Source organism: Taudactylus pleione, unplaced genomic scaffold, assembly GCF_031769625.1.
Source record: "Taudactylus pleione unplaced genomic scaffold, aTauple2 ptg000198l, whole genome shotgun sequence".
Lineage (NCBI taxonomy): Eukaryota > Metazoa > Chordata > Amphibia > Anura > Myobatrachidae > Taudactylus > Taudactylus pleione.
Window position 1 is genome coordinate 4,891,586 of NW_028284600.1, and position 19,729 is coordinate 4,911,314.

Genomic DNA, 19,729 nt, shown 5'->3' on the forward strand with positions numbered 1-19,729 from the left:
GCTCGTCGCGTCTGGCGCATGCGCACGACGGAGCTCCCTCCGTCGTGCACATGCGCAGTGCACACCATCGACCCATTTGCGAGCGGACAGCCGCTTGCGAGTGGGTCTGAATGAGGCCCTAAGTACTATGGGCCCTATTTAACAATGAAACTAAACACTAGCGGCATATATCGGTTATCATCACAGTGATATAAATGAATATTCTGCTGGTATTCAGCATTACTTACCTCGCTGGCGAGGTCCAGTGACGCACTCCTCGTCGGCAGGGTCCTCCGCTCTCCTGCTGGCAGCTTATACACCTGATGAAAGCTCTGCAGTATTGCCAAAGTTTAGAGAGTGTCTTGGAACAGGCAGAGCCGGATTAAGGGGGAGACAGACGGCACATGCCCAGGCCCCCCCCCCCCCCTCTTTTGGCCCCCCTTGATCATTTATCAAGTCTGTGGTTTTCACTGCTCAGTGCAACATCTGGACTGCCTGGGATGTAAGCAGAGGAGGAGAGGGAGGGGGTGTGTTCCAAGGAGGGGGCGGTGCTAAACATAAGTCCTCCTGCCTGCTGGCATCATGGGAGATAGAAGGGTGGAGCTGCTACAGTTCCATTCCCAACTAGGGATGGCCATCGGAGGGGTGTCCATCGATGGGTCCATTGATGGTACACAAACCATCTATAGTGAACCATTGATGGTTTGCACCCCTCGATGGCCACAGCGGCTGTTGGAAACTGGGCCTGCGGGCTAATCAAAAAAAGGGGGGGCTTAGCGGTCGCTGGGGGCGGGGCTAATCTCCGTCCCATCCAGAAAAAAAAGTATTGGCTGCTACTCCTACATCAATGGCAAAGAACCATTGGCTCTCAATCACTATTCGACATTGGCCGTAAACCATCGATGATTTTGAATCGATGGCCATCCCTATTCCCAACTGGGAAAGGTATATTTCCCCTTCAGTTTCTGTTCCTGGAAGTGACGTGAAGTGAGGGTGGAAGCGCCCATACAGTCCAACAAAAAAAGAAAGTTGTCCCCTCGCGGGCTCGGCACGCTTCAGGCTCAGATTAAATTCCCCCTCTATACCCACGTGGATGGTAGAGAATGACATTGGACAGTAGCTGATGACGTCAGGGTACTGAAGGGGATCTATCAGGGGTGTCTTAAGAGAGGAGGGGGCCCGTGTGCACTTCCCGCGCGGGACCCCCTCCTCTCTCCCCGGTGGCCGGCAGTTGACTGACGCGGCTAGCCAGCCACCGGAGCCTTAGTAGACTCCGGGCACTAGAGTGTGCCCGGAGTCTACTGCGCATGTTCAGAACGCTGGAAAAATGGCTGCGTCGGCTATTTTCCAGTGTTCTGTGCATGCGCAGTAGACTCCGGAAGAGTGTAGAGTGTGCCCGGAGTCTACTGCGCACTGTACTTTTTTTTTGGACTGTATGGGCGCTTCCACCCTCATTTCACATCACTTCCAGGTACAGAAACTGAAGGGGAAATATACCTTTCCCAGTTGGGAATAGGGATGGCCATCGACCATCGATGCAAAATCATCAATGGTTTATGGCCATTGTCGAATAGTGACAGAGAGCAGCCAATACTTTTTTTTCTGGATGGGACGGAGCCCCCGGTGACCGCTAAGCCCCCCTTTTTTGATTGGCCCACGGACCTGTTTCCAACAGCAGCGGTGGACATCGAGGGTTGCAAACCATCGATGGTTCACTATAGATGGTTTGTGTGTCATCGATGACGTGTACCATGTGTACCATGGATGTAGCTGATGACGTCAGGGTACAAAATTGAAGGGGATCTATCAGAGGCGTCTTAAGAGAGGAGGGGGTCCGTGTGCACTTCCCATGTGGAGCCCTCTCCTCTCTCCCCGGTGGCCGGCAGCCGACTTATGCGGCTGGCCAGCCATCGGAGCATTAGTAGACTCCGGGCACTAGAGTGTGCCCGGAGTCTACTGCGCATGCGCAGAACACCGGAAAAATGGCCACGGCGGCCATTTTTCCGGTGTTCTGAGCAGCGCTGACACCCGATGCGGGACCACGGACAGGTAAGTTTAAAATAATATGAGTGCAGTGTGTGCGGTGCGGGGCCCCCCTGGACCCGGGGGCCCGTGTGCCCCGTGCCCACTGCACCCATTATAATACGCCACTGGGATCTATCCACTTCCTTCCCAACTGCCCATTCCCAGTGACAATGTGAACAACTAGTACCTGGCCTGCAAGGTAAGAAAGAGTTTAACCATAAGTGTGTGTGTCTCAAACTCTGTATGAATGTATGATCCTCTGCATGTGTGACCCGCTGCATGTATGACATGCTGTATGTGTGATTCTGCATCTACTGCATGATCTGCTGCATGTGTGAATGTGCATCTGATTTACTGCATGTGTGACTCTGTGAGTCCTGTACGTGTGACTCTGCATGTGTGACTGCATCTGTGACCTGCAGCATGTGTGACTCTGCATCTATGATCTTCTGCATGTGTGATCCGGTGCATGTGTGACTCTACATGTGTGATCCGATGCATGTGTGACTGCATCTGTGACCTGCAGCATGTGTGACTCTGCTCTATGATCTTCTGCATGTGTGACTCTGCATGTGTGATCCGGTGCATGTGTGACTCTGCATGTGTGATTCCGCATATGTGACCCTCTGTATTTGACGTGTTAAATAAATGTTTAGTTTGGGAAGGAATTGGTGTGAAAGGCTCTTTAATATTTACCACCTACTATCACTGGGCAGGATGCATGACGCATCTCATTTGGTAACGCCGGTATGCATGTAGAACACCGCATGTAGAACACCACAAAGGACTGCTTTCTCAGTTGTTTTGCGCAAGTGCCAAAGGATGTGCAGGCCGCGGGAGGTGCTGGGAGGCATCCGATAGAAGCCCATAGGCTTCTATAGGGTAACGCCATTAGGAAGCTGGCATTACCCACTGCAACCAAGCCCCGGAGTGCATCGTATTCTGGGGCTTGGTGCATATGAGAAATTTGGTCAAACCTGCATTTTCGGGGTCTGACCGCATTTCTCCCTTTCCTGCATCCCGTCCACTATATTTAACTCGTGAAATGTGACTATGCTCTTAATTTTAGACCATAGCGGCCCTTTGTTTAAAGTGCCCAGGGTTCCCCAAACCCTTAATTCAGCCCTAGAAACAGAGACTGATTAAGATCTCATGGGACCCTAGCCAAGATCCGATGTGGGCCCCTATTTTGCACTTATGTAAGAAAAATAATCTGACTTAAAAGCAGATTAGAGTCCCTTCTTGCCGACTAAGGGCCTGATTCAGAGCCGCTCGTAAGCGGCCGCTCGTTTGCTCCGAGCGATGTTCGCACATCTGCGCATGCGTATGGGTTTTAGTACGCATGCGCGAACCAGTCAGTGCGGTCAAAAATCGTGTGCTCGCAAAATAGCGAATACCTGCTAATTTGAGTGACAGGATGAGGCGTTTGTGGGTGGTAACAGGGGAAGGTGCCTGAAAACGGGGAGTGGAGATCCGAACACAGGCGTGCCAAACGGTCAAAACGGGCGTTTTAAGGGTGTGCATAATTAACAAAGCAGCGTCATTGACCACGTCACTTGGTTGTCTTTTCGCCTGAACTGCTCGCATGATTGCGGTAGGAAAATGCTACCAAAGCACTGCGGGCAGTTCATACGCCTTTCGATGTACTCGATTAATCAAATAAATAGCGGAGATGACGTATGATGCGAGCGGCCAGGGGGCGTTTTTTCCAAAATAGTGAGTGCATGTTTCGTTCGCTCGTTCAGACATAGAGGCGTCCACAGACAGCAAAGAGCGAGCGCTTAATTTAAATAGCCAGCCCCTTTTTCTGAACGAGCGGCCGCAAATAGCGTCCGGCTCTGAATCAGGCCCTAAGCCCTAGACAGGAGCCAGGATTTCCTAATGGATGAGTCGGCTCTCGCCTGGAATCAGGAGGATATAAAAGATGTTTTTTTTTCTTGCTTATGTGTGAAAACAGCTAAATATGAAGAATGCATTTGCAATGTATCTTTATAATGTGTATATAATATGAACAGATCTTTCCACTGTCATCTTGAAAGCGCTGCACCCTTTGGCAAAGACATGGCAACGGAACACGGCACAATCTGTTATTTAGCTGATAAAAACAACCTGTTCTATTTATGGACTAAGACATTTCTATAAATGATCTGATGTAAAAACTACAGTTCCACACATCGTTTGCCTCAGGTTCCTCACAAAGTGATTTAATGAAAAAAAAATTTACAATTCAAATCTAACAGATAACAGATAATCAAAAGTGTAATATTAATCAGTGCAGTAATAAGTGATTCCCTGTGAAATGTATTATTTCTGCTAATTATTATTTTTTAGCGATTGCATTGACCTATCATTCTGAGCCGCAACCAAAAAGAGTGTCTTTTTACAGTAAGCATTTACAGCAGGGTGAATAATGTCAGCTAAATTAACCTCAATGACAATCACCATAAAGCCGCCAAGATGGCGGCGGGAGATTAGGACACAGTGGGGCTGAAGTGGAGTTGGGCGCAAGGGCATTTTCTTTGTACAAATTGTGCCTATTCGCACCCCTCGTCTATGTGCCTATGTAGATTTGGAGGTAGTGCTTCCAATTCCTTAGCTTTAGAGAGGTGGAACAGACAACTGACTTTGGAGGGCGCAGGCAGGGGCGTATTGGGATGGAGAACCAGCTCGGGAAATTTATGGAAGCAGCCCTAATGGCTGGAGCCTGGGGAGGGGGTGGGGGGAGGAGGAGAGAGAGAGACACACACACACATTTTCATATAACCATAAATACATAATCCAACGTTGCCTGGGCTTCTTTTTATTTTTTTAAACTATTGCGGTCCCCAGCGCAGGGATTGTGAAAGCAGAGACACTGATGGGGGAGTTACAGGGAGGCTGAGTGTAGGGACACAGCGTAGCTTGCTCGTAAAGTAGGCGTGGTTTGATGGCACTACAAGTCCCAGCACATTCAGTTGATAGTGTGCTGGGACTTGTAGTCTCATCACAGCTGGATATGCAGTCAATGTTCTAGTTACATATAGGATCCCCAGACTTCTTACCTTTAAATGTAGAGCGCCAGGCCATCCTGTCCTTGTGCAGCCCCCGCAGGGTCCAGGATCACGGTGTGTGGACTGTGGAGGCAGTTGGTAGTTCTGGATCGCTGGGGAGGGGAGCTGAGAAAGATAAGGAGGCACCACACCTTCGGCTATATCCACCACTGTGACTGTGGTAACTGTGTGTGGCCCGCTCCTGTGTCCTCCTGCCCGACGTTGGCATTGCCTGCTGTGTGGCCCCGCACTGCTAAGGGGTGGTCTTCTTGACACAAACGGACCACCCTTTGGCTTCACCTGGCCCTGCTAACAGTGCCGCACTCTGCCCCCGGCCACTGACACTGCTGCTCCTGGCTCAAGGGCCGCACGCTGAAATGCCTGCTAGCCGGAGCAGACGACAGCTTCCGGTTTGCGTTCCTCATAGGAGCGCAAATCCAGGAAGCGATGCAGCCGGCCAAGGCATACATGGGAATTAGCCTGTGCCGGCAGCCAAAGTCAGCCAGCCTGGCAGGGCATGTCAGCCGGCCCACATAGAGGTGCATTGGACCAGCCCAGCGGGACCTTTCCTGCTGTCCCGGTGGCCCAATCCGCCCCTGGGCGCAGGCACTAGCCAATTACAATAAGGGGATGATCAGAGCCGTAACTAGACTTTTTGGTGCCCTGTGCCAGAAAGAGCACTGGCACCCCCCACCCCCCATTTTTTAAATAGGGACATAAGACAGTGCACCTGAAAAAGGGCCATGACCTCATGGGGAAGGGCCAGGGAAGAGATAGCAGAGGCCAGGAGATGCTGGGGATAAAAGAAGAGGAAGCTACTAGTGAGAATGATAATAAACAGGAAAATTGACAGGCCCAAACAGCGCCCCCTGCCCTGCAGTGCCCTGTGCCATGAACTGGTCGCACTACCCTAGTTACGGCCGTGGGGATGATCATGCAAATGTGTCCCGTGCAGATCACAGCAGGGTTGACTTTGCATTTATCAGGAGGCGTGTCACTTGCAGTGGCTCCACCCCTTGTGCAAAATACATACTGATTGGCTGATTGCGTCTTGATCACTCCCACTGTTACTATTACTATGGCTCCTGTGATCTAATCACATATTTACTAGATATTTGCAATCAATCCATGGCAGGAAACAAAGTCCCTACTTTAAAGGAGAAGACAATGGATTAGTATTTAATTGAACGTAATTTTTACTTTACTATTGTACAGTATTTGCATCAGTATTAAAATGTATTATATTTTGTGAATAAGATTTATTATACATTAATAACCTTGTCAAAACAGACTGTCTTATGTATATGACACTTCATTAAAGTACTATGGGCCTGATTCAGAGATGTACCTGATGGTTTGCATAAGAGATGAGCGGTTCGGATTCTGTGGAATCCGAACTGCTCCGAAAGCCAGGGATCCGAGTCGACCTGTGCCTCGGCTTGGGTGTTACCGCTTGACTCGGATCACATTTCGAGGCCGAACATCATTCTCCGGAAGTCGGATTATCGCAACAGTTGGTTTCTATATAAGGCGCCGCGACCGGGACTCGGCACCATTTCTCCCGCACGCTGCTCTGCTCATTAAAGTGGCTGTATCCAGACTCATAAGTGGCTCTGCTGGTAAAGTGTCTGTAGGGGGCACATTGCATGCTGATGTATGCTGCGCTATACTCTGCTGATTAAAGTAGCTGTGTCCAGACTCACAAGTGGCTGTGCTGGTAAAGTGACTGTGTATAGGGGGCACACTGCACGCTGATGTATGCTGCGCTATACTCTGCTGATTAAAGTCCAGACTCACAAGTGGCTGTGTGTACAAGTCATGCTGATGAATGCTGCGCAGTACTCATGCCCATCTGCTCCAGTGTAAAAAAAAAAAAGTTAAATAATATTTTTAAAAAGTTTAAAAAGTAAAAAAAAAACACCTTTTTTTGGGGAGCTGTTGTTCACTGTGTATACAAGCACTGTGACTCCTTGGGCCATACCCCACTGTGTATATAAGCTCTGTGACTCATTGGTCCGTAGCCCACTGTGTATATAATTACTGTGACTCTGTTGGCCGTACCCCACTGTGTATACAAGCACTGTGACTCCTTGGGCCGTAGCCCACTGTATATACAAGCACTGTGACTCCTTGGGCCATACCCCACTGTGTATACAAGCACTGTGACTCTGTTGGCCGTACCATACTGTGTATACAAGCACTGTGACTCCTTGGGCCGTACCCCACTGTGTATACAAGCACTGTGACTCCTTGAGCCGTAGCCCACTGTGTATACAAGCACTGTGACTCCTTGGGCCGTACCCCACTGTGTATACAAGCACTGTGACTCCTTGAGCCATAGCCCACTGTGTATCCAAGCACTGTGACTCCTTGGGCCATACCCCACTGTGTATACAAGCACCGTGACTCATTGGTCCGTAGCCCACTGTGTATATAATTACTGACTCTGTTGGCCGTACCCCACTGTGTATACAAGCACTGTGACTCCTTGGGTCGTAGCCCACTGTATATACAAGCACTGTGACTCCTTGGGCCGTAGCCCACTGTGTATACAAGTACTGTGACTCTGCTGGCCGAATCCCACTGGGTGGGTGGGAGGACCAAAGAATAATTCCATCTTGCACTACCTTTCATTTCTGCCACTGCTAAGTGGCAATATTTCATAGATGTGCTTTAAACTGTGGTGTCTGTGCCGCTGCTCTGTCGCTTAGTAACCAGCCAGCTCACTGCAGCCTTTGCAGCCTAATGTTATTGAGGTTAATAATACTCTAGGAACAAAAAATATACCAAATTATGTTATTTTAGCTTTTTTTTGTTGTAAAAAATCCAAATCCAAATCCAAAACCAGTCACGGCGCTTTGGCAAATCCAAATTCAAATCCAAGCCATACATCTCTGATGGAGGGGGAAGTGCGTATGCGCATGACCCGCTCTGCGAATTTGAAAACAGGTCCTACGAGATAGGTAGCAGTGCCCTCATGACGGACATGCTACGGCCGTTTGGGGGCAGGGTGGAGGGGCAACAAGCGCCGTTTTACAAAATGAGGTTTCGCCCCCAATTTGTAGGTTTGCCGGGACCATAGTATGTGTATCTACCGCCGCTGCCCTGGCTGCGCAGTTCAGTTGCCCATTCTGAGTAATGGTTGCAATGGTGATCCGATGCTGCGTCTTCGGACGCAGCACTCGGTTCTGCGATGCTGGCAGGATGTGTCTTTTGTCATCAGACACTTACTGCTACATTAGCAGATGTTAGCGATGGCAAAGGTGCAGCAACGATGATAGCAGCGTCCATCCAACTCCGTACAGTCACATCTTGATTGACAAATCAATCACATATCCAGTCATCTGGGCTGAAAATTTTTCATCCAAAACATTCGGAGTAAAGCATATGTATGTAATCAATTGTCTCAAGCAAACCACACTGGCCATGGGGCCCACATCAGAGACGGACACAAACGCCATCGCAGCTGCACATTTGTACGCAGCAGTTGTGTGAAAATATGCAAAATATGTCGCAACCTTAGGGATTTGTACTGCAATGCCCACCGGTGGTTTTGCAAATCCAATCGACTGTGTACAAAGACGCAGAATCGACCGCAGATCTGTTGATAATCGGCCTTCTGAGTAACTCTATGGTGGCGCTGAATGGCCGCGGGAACTGAGACTCTGGAGCCATTTTTTTTTTGCTGCATATGGGATCGCAGTCGCAGGCTGAGAAAAACACACAGAAAACAGTCGGAAAACATCTGCATTTGAGTCAACACCCCAACCCCGTTGCCGCCCATTAACGGTACCTTCCTGGCAAACACTTTGCCGCACTGCGAGTAACATCGGTAATGAAACTTGACGCATGCACAGAGTGACTCAGACGCATGCACAGATTATCGATCATCGCTCAGCTGTGTAAACATCAGCGTTGGGTCCTCCTCTAAATCAGGCCCATGCTCCAGATCAGTGCAGTTTGTGGATTGGGTTGGGGTGCCCTGATGGAGAGATATGCAGCCCATTCTATAGGGAACTGTCTCTTTGGAAACAATACACTGAACACTTGCGATCCCCAGCTAGAACTTCAGCCACCCTGCTTACAACATAGGAGCAAATGTTTACAGTTACACTAATGTGCGTCAGTTTATCTCTTATACTGTACCTAAAACATATTTGCATTCTCCTAAGGTGTTTACACTACATTTTATTCTTTACAAATACTAACTACTGTAATTTAGCATTAAAGGCCTCATATCATTAGGATGCTGCTGACATGTCGGGATTGTGGGCGCTTTCAAGTGATCACCGAAGGCTGTGAATGTAGGGTGCTTTTTGAATGCCAGAAACAGCATTGCTTCACAACACAAACACAAAAACCACCGCTCATTCACAGCGATCGCCATGCATACAGATTAACCGGATCAATGGGGGGAATTCATTTCACGCGATGTTGAATAGCCACGGGAGGGAGCTTCCGAAGATATTCAATACACCGCACTGTTTGGGCGGGCTAAGGATTTCTTCTCGCACCCCCCCGGGGCAGATGTTTTTCTGCTTAGCGCGGCGCTAACAGCCGCGCGCCCTGCACTTTGGTCAGAGAATGCCGGTTACCGTCTTTCTCCGACCACACTGCGCATTGAATTGAATAGCTCCGGGAGCTCCCTCCCGGCGCTATTCAATTCGCGTTTAATTGAATCGCCCCAATGATACCTAACATGAGTGTTTTCTAGCGCATGTGCACAAGGTTTAAATGACCTGTCTTATGCCCTTAAATCTGTCTGAGGTGTCCATCGGTGTACACATACCGCGAGTTGAGAAACCCACCTCTACATCAAAACTGGCAGAGTAATGTGTGCGATAACTGTTCAGTTTGAATGAAATTTTTTTCTTATTATAAATCAGTTGTTGCATGTTTCCATACCCCCCAATGTTTCTTATTTAGGAAGCGGGGCAAATGGATTTGCGCTGCCATATGCACATGAAGGGGGTGTGGTCACGCATCACAGGAGGGGTAACAGTAAATCCAACTCCCTGGATAGGTTCTCTTCTTCTAAAAGGATACTTTTAATGTTGAGGACACCATGACCTCATTCAGAGGTGAACTCAGTTGCAGCTGCAACTTTACTCAAATGCTGTGGTAGATGGGCATCCCACTGAGACGACCCATAGGCTAAGGCACTGATCCTCTGTTGTGTGTAGTAAGATACACAACCGTTTGCACCATCTGAACATTGCCGCTGGGGTCATCCCAGAGACGCCAACTGAAATGACCTCTCTCTGCATCCAAATTTTCCTGGCGGTAACCATTGGGTCCAATTCGCAGTGCGACCAGGACGCATGTGCAGTACTACCAACATCGGCCAACTGCATGTCGGCATTGAGTGCAGTTAGCACGCACCTCTGAACCAGGCCCCACGGCAGCTGATAGTGATACCTGTTCACTACTGCTCTGTAGGGCAGCAAAGAATAGATCATACTGTACCTCCTAAAACTCAAAAGTTTTCTCAATCAGTACAGAGGGCCTGATTCAGCTGCCATCCCGCACTCAGTGGTTGTGCGAAAATAGGCAGATTTCGCAGCCACTGGGATTTGTATTAAGATGCCCCTCGTCACTGTAAATCACTGTGTCCAAGTCCTCACTGTGTCAGTCAGCAGTAATGAAATTTGGTGCGTGTGCAGTGAGACTCATTAAAAAAATAATCGCTCAACACCGCAAACATCGACATTGCGTCCACCTTTGAATCAGACCCAGAGTGTCATAGTTCTCAAATTGGGACTGTCCTGCCTAAATCTGTACAGTTGGGTAGGAATGGCCATCGACATCGATGGTGTGCCACCGTTCAAACTAGGCTGACTCAGAGTTGTAGACTGTTTGCATCATTGCAGCTTCTTTTGACGCAGCAGCAATGGCAAAAGATGCTAATGCCGGAGGAAGCATCTGAAGGCTAAAGATACCCACTGCCGGCATTGTAGATCAGAGTGCTGCGTCAGAAGATGCAGCATCGGATCAACAACGGACAGCCATCGCCCATCTGAGTAAAACTAAGCTTACTCAGAATGGCCGCCGGGACTCCTCTGCCATTTTGTAAAATGGTCACTGTTGCTGCCCCCAAACAGCCGCAGCATGTCAATCATGCTACGGCTTACGGGGCACTGTGAGCGATCTCGTAGACACTGATCAGCACATGAGCAGTACAGATCTTGCGCAAGCGCCGATTGGCCATCAGGTTTGTTTCCAATTTTGAATTAGGCCCATTGATGGTTTTACCAACGATGGTGGTGGTCCAATGGATTTCCGCCATTGATGGCAGAGATACGGCGCTTTTTTTTTTCACAGTGCTATATGCTTAGCACTAGACCTTGCCTCCTCTTGCGCCATTTAGCTCTACTCCCTTTCCCTGATTGGCCTCCTGCAGTCATTTGTCCCACAGTGGAGATGATGAACACTTCGATGGCCATCCCTACAGATGAGACATACTGTACGTGTTCATGTATCTGTTTGACATCACTGTCTCGGCAGCTCTAAGGTCATGAGTTTATTTAACCAAGGGGGAGATTTATCAAAGCTTGGAGAGAGAAAGTGGAGGGAGATAAAATACCCACGTCTGTAACTAGGGGTATGCGAATGATGCGGCCGCTCTGTGGGTGGCACAGCCGCTCACCTACAGCTCCTGCATCTGGCTAGAAGGGTGCCCTGCCAGAACCTCTGCTACGATGCCGCCTGGAGCGTCCTTAGGACGTACACAAAGCTGCCCTTACAGCAGCCCGGAGCATCCTAAGGTTGCTCCAGGCATTGCTGTAATCACCCGCTCCCAGCGCCGGGTGTAGGCCACGCCCTCTCCACTCCACGTGATGTCATATGGTGGTGGCGTGGCCTGCACCGGGCGCGCTAGCTACAGCACTGAAAATACCAAGCAATCAGCTCCTGTCATTTTTCAAACACGGGGAGATGTATGAATCCCAGAGCGGTATAAGCGCACGTTAGGTGCGCTGATACCACTTCTGCCCGATGTATGATCAGGGGTCTGGGCGGTAAATTAAAGGGGCGCTATGCGCCCCTGTCATTATCAGCGCTGCTATCTACAAGATAGCAGCGCCGATAGCCTGGGCCATGTACGAACGGTCAGATCGCCTGACAGTTCGGCCCGCTGTAGCTATCGACAGCTACAGCCTGGCGCTATCCTATCTCCACAGCAGGGACAGCGCTGTCCCTGCTGGAGCTGCTGCCAGCTGCACGCGGGGATCTCGCGATATTTGCGAGATCCCGCGCATGCTCAGTGGAGCCGCCCGAGGCAGAGACACAGGGCATCAGCACTAGGGTGATGCGCTGTGTTCTCTACCGGGTAGCACCGGAGGGGGGAGTTAACGCTCCCCTTCTCCGACCAATGAGATGTTCTTACATCTATCGGTAGTGCTTCGTGCAGGAAGCTTTATAGAGGCACGTTATATCTACCCCATAGCCTGTAAAATTACAGAAGTTGATTGGTTAGTACTTTATGGGGCCTATTCATTATCACTTAATTTTTACAAAAGCAGATGAAACTACGCATTTTCACCTGCAATTGCAAAACTTAAGTTACTGGGCCATTCATCAAGAAGGTAAAGCAGGAGATATCACAGATATCTCCTACTTACCTTCCTTTTGTGAAATGGCCCGCTGTCCCCATACACTAGTATGGGACAGAATTCATCAAGCTCCGAAAATATAATAATTTCGGATCTTGACTGCTCCGGGCTCGCAACCCGCTCCTTCCCTTTAGGATCCCTCCGCCCCTGTCCGTCTCCTTCCACCGGACGTCGGGGCTCTTGTGCACATGCATGACCTCTAGGTCGCGCATGTGCAGTCCCGTCAGAGCTCCGAAAGGAGCAGTAAATTATTCACTACTCCGAAAAGGAACAGTGGAGCCGCTCGCGGGGACAGCTGATTTCTCATCAGCTGTCATCGCGCCGGAGCAATGATGAATTGCTTCGGTAGCCGTGGCGAGTTAGGATGTTAATTACCGGGGTCCGTTCGGACCCCAATAATTAACATCATGAATAGGCCCCTATAGCTCTCCTAACTTTGATAAATCTCTCCTCAAGCCAGTATCTGTGTGGAGATTGTATGTTTTGTATGGGTGTCCTCCCACAGTCCAAAAAAATAGTGGTAGGTTAATTGGCTTCAGACAAAAAAAAAATAACCATAGCGTGTTTCCGCGTGTGTCCATCATGTGATAGGAATTTTAGACTGCAAGCTCCACTGCAACAGGAATTGATGTGAATGACTGAAATATTCTCTGTAAAGCGTTGCGGAATACGTGTGCGCTATATAAACTACTGTTAATATTATAACAGTGGCATACAGATGTGTCCTGTTACATCTTTGCTGCATATTGAAAATTGCGCCACGCACGGCGTGAGGCATGCGTCCGCGAGCGTATATGCGCCCTGTGTTCGCACCACTGACTCCATAGGATTGCTTGGTGCGATCCCAATGCGCACCATAGTGTACCATAGCGTACGCTGTTCTGGCTAATCCCGAGGCGCTATGTTTGCGCACGCGCGATCGGCAAGGCTGTAAGAGGACACATCTTTATAATATACCAGAGGTAGCCTACGAAACATGTGGCCCTCCAGCTGCGGTGGCAGGCTAGCTTTGGGATGGATATCGACAATGAAACCATCAATGGTCAATGATGTCAGACCATCGGGCCTAAACCATCGACGGTTAATACAGCGAAACGCGCGGATAGAAGGAGGCGAAGCCCAGGCAAAGTATGGTAACTTCCACCATCGACTACCGAAACCCTTGCCATCGGATGCAAACCGTCGATGCTCTATGTCCATCCCCAGGCTAGCTGACACCACTGGAGAGCTATAAATTTATGTGGGACAGTCCCGAAATCATGGTCTTGAAAAGGGGCGGGGCTGAAACAAAAGTGGGAGGAGGTTTCAATAAAGTCAGCGCTTTGGAGGCGGGGCGTGTTGTTTGTCCCGATTTTTCAATGTATGAATGTATGTGAGGCTTGTTTCTCCTATGGGTCTGTATTACAGTAGTCATGACAGAACCTACACATGACTGCCAATGACTAGTGGAAATGTCCCGGCATCTGGGTTAGGAGCAGCGGCCGCTGACAGAACATATCCCCCAGTCAGTCACTGACTTCCCTGCTCACAGAGCCCGGCGTGTGTAACCCCCTCGGTGCCGCCCAGGGGAGGGCAAGCTGCCGCCGCCGTGTGACATGACTGTGCCGCGCCCGGCGGCCGGGGGGTTAAATGACGTCACCGAATCATGCCGACGAGCGATGTGCGCCATTTTGTAGCCCCATCCCGGAGCAGCCGAGAGCGGCTCCTGAACACGGCAGCGCCCGGCCCCTCCTTCCTGCCTTCCCTCCTCACCGGCAGCAGCAGCCGCCAGCCGAGCTCCACACCAGGGGGGGAGGGCACTGAGTGCGTGTGAAGGGCGAACCCTCCCCGTCCTCCTCCTCAGCGACGCCCGGAGAGGGAGGCCTGGTCCTAGAGGGCAGCAGCCATGGCAGGTACATAGCACAGGAGGAGGGAGGGAGGAGGCTGCGGCCTGCTCGGCTGCACGGGGCCTGGGGGTGGCGTGTGGGGGGGGAACTGGCCGGCCCAGGGCTCCGTCTCACCGGCTGTGTCTCTTGTCTTGCAGGAGCGGGCGGAGGGAACGACTTCCAGTGGTGCTTCTCCCAGGTGAAAGGTGCCATAGACGAGGATGTGGCAGAAGGTTGGTATAGCGCATCTCTGTGGGGCGTTAGATGGATACGAACGGGGCACTCTGATTTTCTAACTTTTCCCCTTGTTGTAATGGGGGTATGGGCCTGGCACCCACTGGGTGAGCCTTTGCAGCTGCAGGCACTCCTGGGGGCCGTGACGTGTATTGCTCTGCGCCCGCTGTGGGGAGGAGGAGGACCGGGTGATGCTGCTGCCTTTCTGCTGACAGTGACTAAGCTCTGATTTTCCAACTTTCCCCCCATGTTGTAATGGGGATGGGGGTATGGGCCTGGCACCCACTGGGTGAGCTGCTGCAGGCACTCCTGGGGGCTATGATGTGTATTGCTCTGTGCCCGCTGTGGGGAGGAGTTGGACCGGGTGATGCTGCCAATGACTAAGGGTCTGATTCAACAAGGAACACAACTGGGAATGTAATAGCGATTACGCATACAGTATGCTAGTCCATTGCGATCGATATGCCGCCGCTGCACTATACAAGGGCGCCCACTTTACCTTACACACATCTGTAATGTTTAGCAAGACTGCGAAGCCATCGGTGCAATCGAGTACCATCGCAGCCTGACGCACAATTGCACAAGCTCTGACCTTTCACAGAAACTGCTAACTTCAGCGCACGCTATGAGACCTCTGGCATCGCGGTAGATAATTTATGCACGCCCCTGCAGCAGCGTTTAAAAGCACTGGCATGCTTGCGTTCGGCCGACCACCCCCTGTTACCGCCCACAAAAGGCACTTTCTGTCAAACACCCTGTCGTGGGTCTGCGTAGCTGCTGTGATCGCAATGGCCAGTTCGCGCACTGTGATGCATACGCAGTACGCAGCAATCGGCCGATTGCGTGCTTATTAGCAACTACGTTCCTTGCTGAATCAGGCCCTAAGCTCTGATTTTCCAATGTCCAGAGAGGTGTGAGGGTAGAGGGTGCCTGGTTCACGCCACTCCAGCTGCTGTGGTACTATAAATCCCAAACAAAAAGTATGGTGGTGGCTCACATCAGCTTAATGACATAGCACAGGTGCTTGTAAAGGGCGGGGTTTACACTGAAGCGTAGAAAAAAAAAAAGGGATATTCCCTCCAGCACACTGCAGCAATATCAACAAAAATACTTGAATCCTACATGATAATAGAAATTCAGAGGTATTAGTTACATACATTTGCAAATATATGAATAATCGCCGGGCCAGCGTCAAGGCTCCACTATACCGCCGTCCCTAACATTAAGGGGTTCACGTCCGAGGCGCAGGGTACCCCAAAAAAATCCAGCCAGGGACCATCCCCAGGTCATCACGGGAAAAAAAAGTGATGGTGAAGTGTAAAGTATAATTGTGTAAAGATAATCAATAAGTGTTAATATAATGAGAGGGAATTACAATTCCATAAATAATAAATAAACAGATACTTTTTCATCACATTTCTATGTGAATCAAGTGGTGATGTCCTGAAAAAGGCCGAGCCAGAGCAACTCCGGGGGCACCACGCCCAAACGCTCACCCCAAAATAATTGTTGCTACCTAATAGTAGCACCCACTCTGGGTCATATAATTACAAATTAATGTACTGCATAATAACAGCACATGTATAAGCCGAGAGCTGACTCGCCTAGGAGGTACCCCAAAAACCTCCAAATGGCACTATACGGACCCGCACATTCTCCCAATGCTGGCTCCCTTCATGCCTCTCAGAACTGCAAACAAAAAGTATGGTGGTCGCTCACATGACTTGGCAAAATGTTGGCTGGTCATGCTGGGATTTGTTATTCTATGGCAGCTGGTGTGCTGCACGTTGACTATCCCTACTCTAGGCCAGTTGAACCCACCTACAGAAGTCCTCCAGGCCAATCCTTATCCAGTGTCATCTCAACAGAGCAGAGGTCCTTGAGCAGCATCATCAGATCATGGTCTATGTTATGGCAGTGGTAGGCAACATGTGGAACTACGCATCCCAGTACACCCTAACAGCAAAACTGTGGCAAAGCATGCTGGGGTTTGTAGTTCTGCAGCAACTAGAGTGCTGTACTACAGCATCCCTCCAGGCCAGTTCTTATCCAGCATCACTACACAAAAGTGGTCCATGAGGCACATAATCAGTGCATGGTCTACAGATGTGTACTACACCTATCCTCAATATTCCCAGCTGCGCGATATGCCTGGTGTGAGTGAGCTGCCAGTTCCTGTGCAAGTGTCTGGCGTCTTTTTGTGCTGAATTGAGTGTCATGATGCGACTAGGATGCAACAGGAGACTGCATTGATTAATTAGATATGTATATTCTATATCTGTGTGTGACTGAGTCTGTATATGAAACTTGAGGGAAAAAAAACTGCTGATTTAGGGCACGATTCTATTCAACGTGAAGTGAATAGCGCCGGGAATGAGGTCCTGGAGCTAAACAATCCATCACGCTGCTAAGCCCAACTAAGGATTTCATCTTGCATCCCTCCGGGCATGCGAGCAGAAATCTGAGAAAAGTCCAGGCGCGATGCTGTTTTCTACCCTTAGCACCTGGAAAACCATCGCATTGGGAAGTTTAGTTGGAGAATGCCCGGTCTCGCTCCTAAACACCCTAGCCTAAACACCCTATTTAAGGCGCAAGAACGAGCTTTCCCCCAACCTAACATCGAGATGGATTGAATAGCTTTGAGCTCATTCCCGGCGCTATTCACTTTGCGTTTAATTGAATCGTGCCCTTAGAGTCTCAGTTGCACACAGATATACAAGTGTTGTGTGTCAAATTAATCCGCATAGTCTCCTGCTGCGTCCTAGTCTCATTGCATTTAGAGGTAGACACATTTTCGGCAAAAAAAGACTCCAAAAAGACAACTGGCGCTAGCAGAGTTGCACGGCACATGGCGTGTCGAGAGGGGCTCTGTTTGGCACGACTGAAGCAAAGATATACGAGGACAAATCTGTCAGCAGTAGGCTCTGTGTGGAACTACACATTCCAGCATGCCCTGCCACAGTTTTAGCCTGCCCTAACAGCAAAACTGGCATGACATACTTGGATATGTATTAACATAGCAGCTGGAGTGCCACACATTTAATAGTGGTTTATGGTTTTACTGGTGATTCCACCAGTTTAGTTGGCGTATTGCAGGTGGAAGGTCTAATTATGTTTCTAGTTAGATTGCTAGGAGGCTGGACAGTGCACATACCATCTCCTTGTAAATTTCTCTAATATACTGAAAAAATAAATTGAGTCCTATCAGCATATGCTGACTGTGACCACTCAGCTCGTTTATTTCCTGTGTGTCCATACTTAATCCTATTGTATACTGTTAATGGATGGAGTGATGACTCTTGTCTTTGTAGTCCATTCACAACTTCCAGTATGAAACCATGGGGTGTGTAGTTGTTTGATATGAGGCAGTGATGTCACGTGGGAAATAAGTGGTAGTTTGTGCATGCTGGGAAACCTGCATGGCTTGTATTTGCAAAACTGGGTGCTTTTTTTGTGCATGTGTGGGTTTAATTGTCTGTTATAGCAACACCAGACATGCCCACTTATGCTAGTGTCAAATCTATTTTATTAGATTTGGAGGAAGCTCAAGGTTTAGTGCAGCATATACCACATTAAGTTTCTTGATTGATCCAGGCAATTTCTTTTCAAATGTTATATAACTGGAAAATGACCATGCATATGTAAATGCAGAGCTTATTAGTTAACAGGTACATAATTTCAACCTAAATGTTGAACATGCTGAACCATGTCATAGGGCTCCATTCTATTAAACGCGAAGTTACTAGCGCCGGGAATCTGCTACTGGAGCTATTCAATTCATCACGCTGCTAAGCCCGACTAAGAATTTCTTCTCTCATCCTTCCTGGGATGCGAGCAGAAATCCGACACAGGTCCATGTGCGATGCTGTTTTCTGCCCTTAGCGCCGGGAAAACAGCATCGCGCTGGGAAGTTTAGTCGAAGAATGCCCGTTCTCGCGACTAAACACCCTATTTAAGGCGCGAGAATGGGCATTCCCTGACCGAACAGCGCGCTGAATTGAATAGCGTCGTGAGCTCATCTCCGGCACTATTAACTTCGCGTTTAATTGAATCGAGCCCATTGTACCACAATTTTCTTTCTTCTACTTATTACTCCCCACTAGAGCACCTAAACATTTGATTGCTTTCCTCTGTTGCTTATGTGGGTGTTATGGTCGCTAATGTAGTAATGTATATTATCCTTGTCCTCATCCTGTATTGTACTGTAAATCCGCGTATTCACTAGGCGATTAAAATTAACGATTGAACGATAACGACATCATTATCGTTCAAGTGCTCATTAGACGTTCACAAATCTGGCACAAAAATGTCAAATGTCCAGCATTGCGTGCTCCCACTGGTCGTTTTCGACTTCAATCATCACCTGAACATGCCGGTCAGTCTGCCGATCACGACAGATTGAGCATGTTCAGGGATGAGGGAGGGTGCCTGCACTGAACAACATATCATTCAGTGTAGGCACTGCACATTATGAGGAATGACTGTACGATTACAATGTTGTAATCGTACTGTCGTCCTTCTATCTGCCAGTGGATACGCACCACTAGCAGATACAGTCACAGGTTAACTATTTGTTTATGTACTTTGTAAGGCGCTGCGGAACACTTGTGGCGCCATATAGATGATGATGATGATATAAAATGGTTGGGAGGATAGAGTTCAGTGAGTAATGCAGAGCGGTCATTTTCCGGAGCCTCTTCACTCCTTGCCATCTTTTTTCACTATTATAAGTTGGTATAAGTGAACAAGGCAATTTTTTATTGGTATTCATGGATATAAAATTTTCAGATCTGCGTCCAAATTCTTCAGCCTGAAAAATATTAATAATGTTCATCTAGTTCTTCAACAGTGCGTTACGATGGTGACATTCCCACTATTGTTATTTGTATCTCTGAGAAGCAAGGTAAATCAAAGTTACTCCTCTTCAAGATTGCCGATTTCTGGCTCCATAGAACTCTTGGTGTCAATGGCAAAGTAGCTGATGTAA

At 49.0% G+C, this 19,729-nt stretch overlaps 1 protein-coding gene across 1 annotated transcript in view; it reads left to right on the forward strand.

Moving 5' to 3' along the window:
* The first annotated feature begins 14,296 nt into the window (after nucleotides 1-14,296).
* Nucleotides 14,297-19,729, forward strand: part of PPP2R2D (protein phosphatase 2 regulatory subunit Bdelta) — a 32,521-nt gene continuing 27,088 nt past the window's right edge. The window contains exons 1-2 of the mRNA XM_088476872.1: nucleotides 14,297-14,535; nucleotides 14,667-14,741. Of these exons, the coding sequence (XP_088332998.1) occupies nucleotides 14,529-14,535; nucleotides 14,667-14,741 (82 nt within the window). The 5' untranslated portion in view covers nucleotides 14,297-14,528. The remainder of the gene's footprint in view (nucleotides 14,536-14,666; nucleotides 14,742-19,729) is intronic.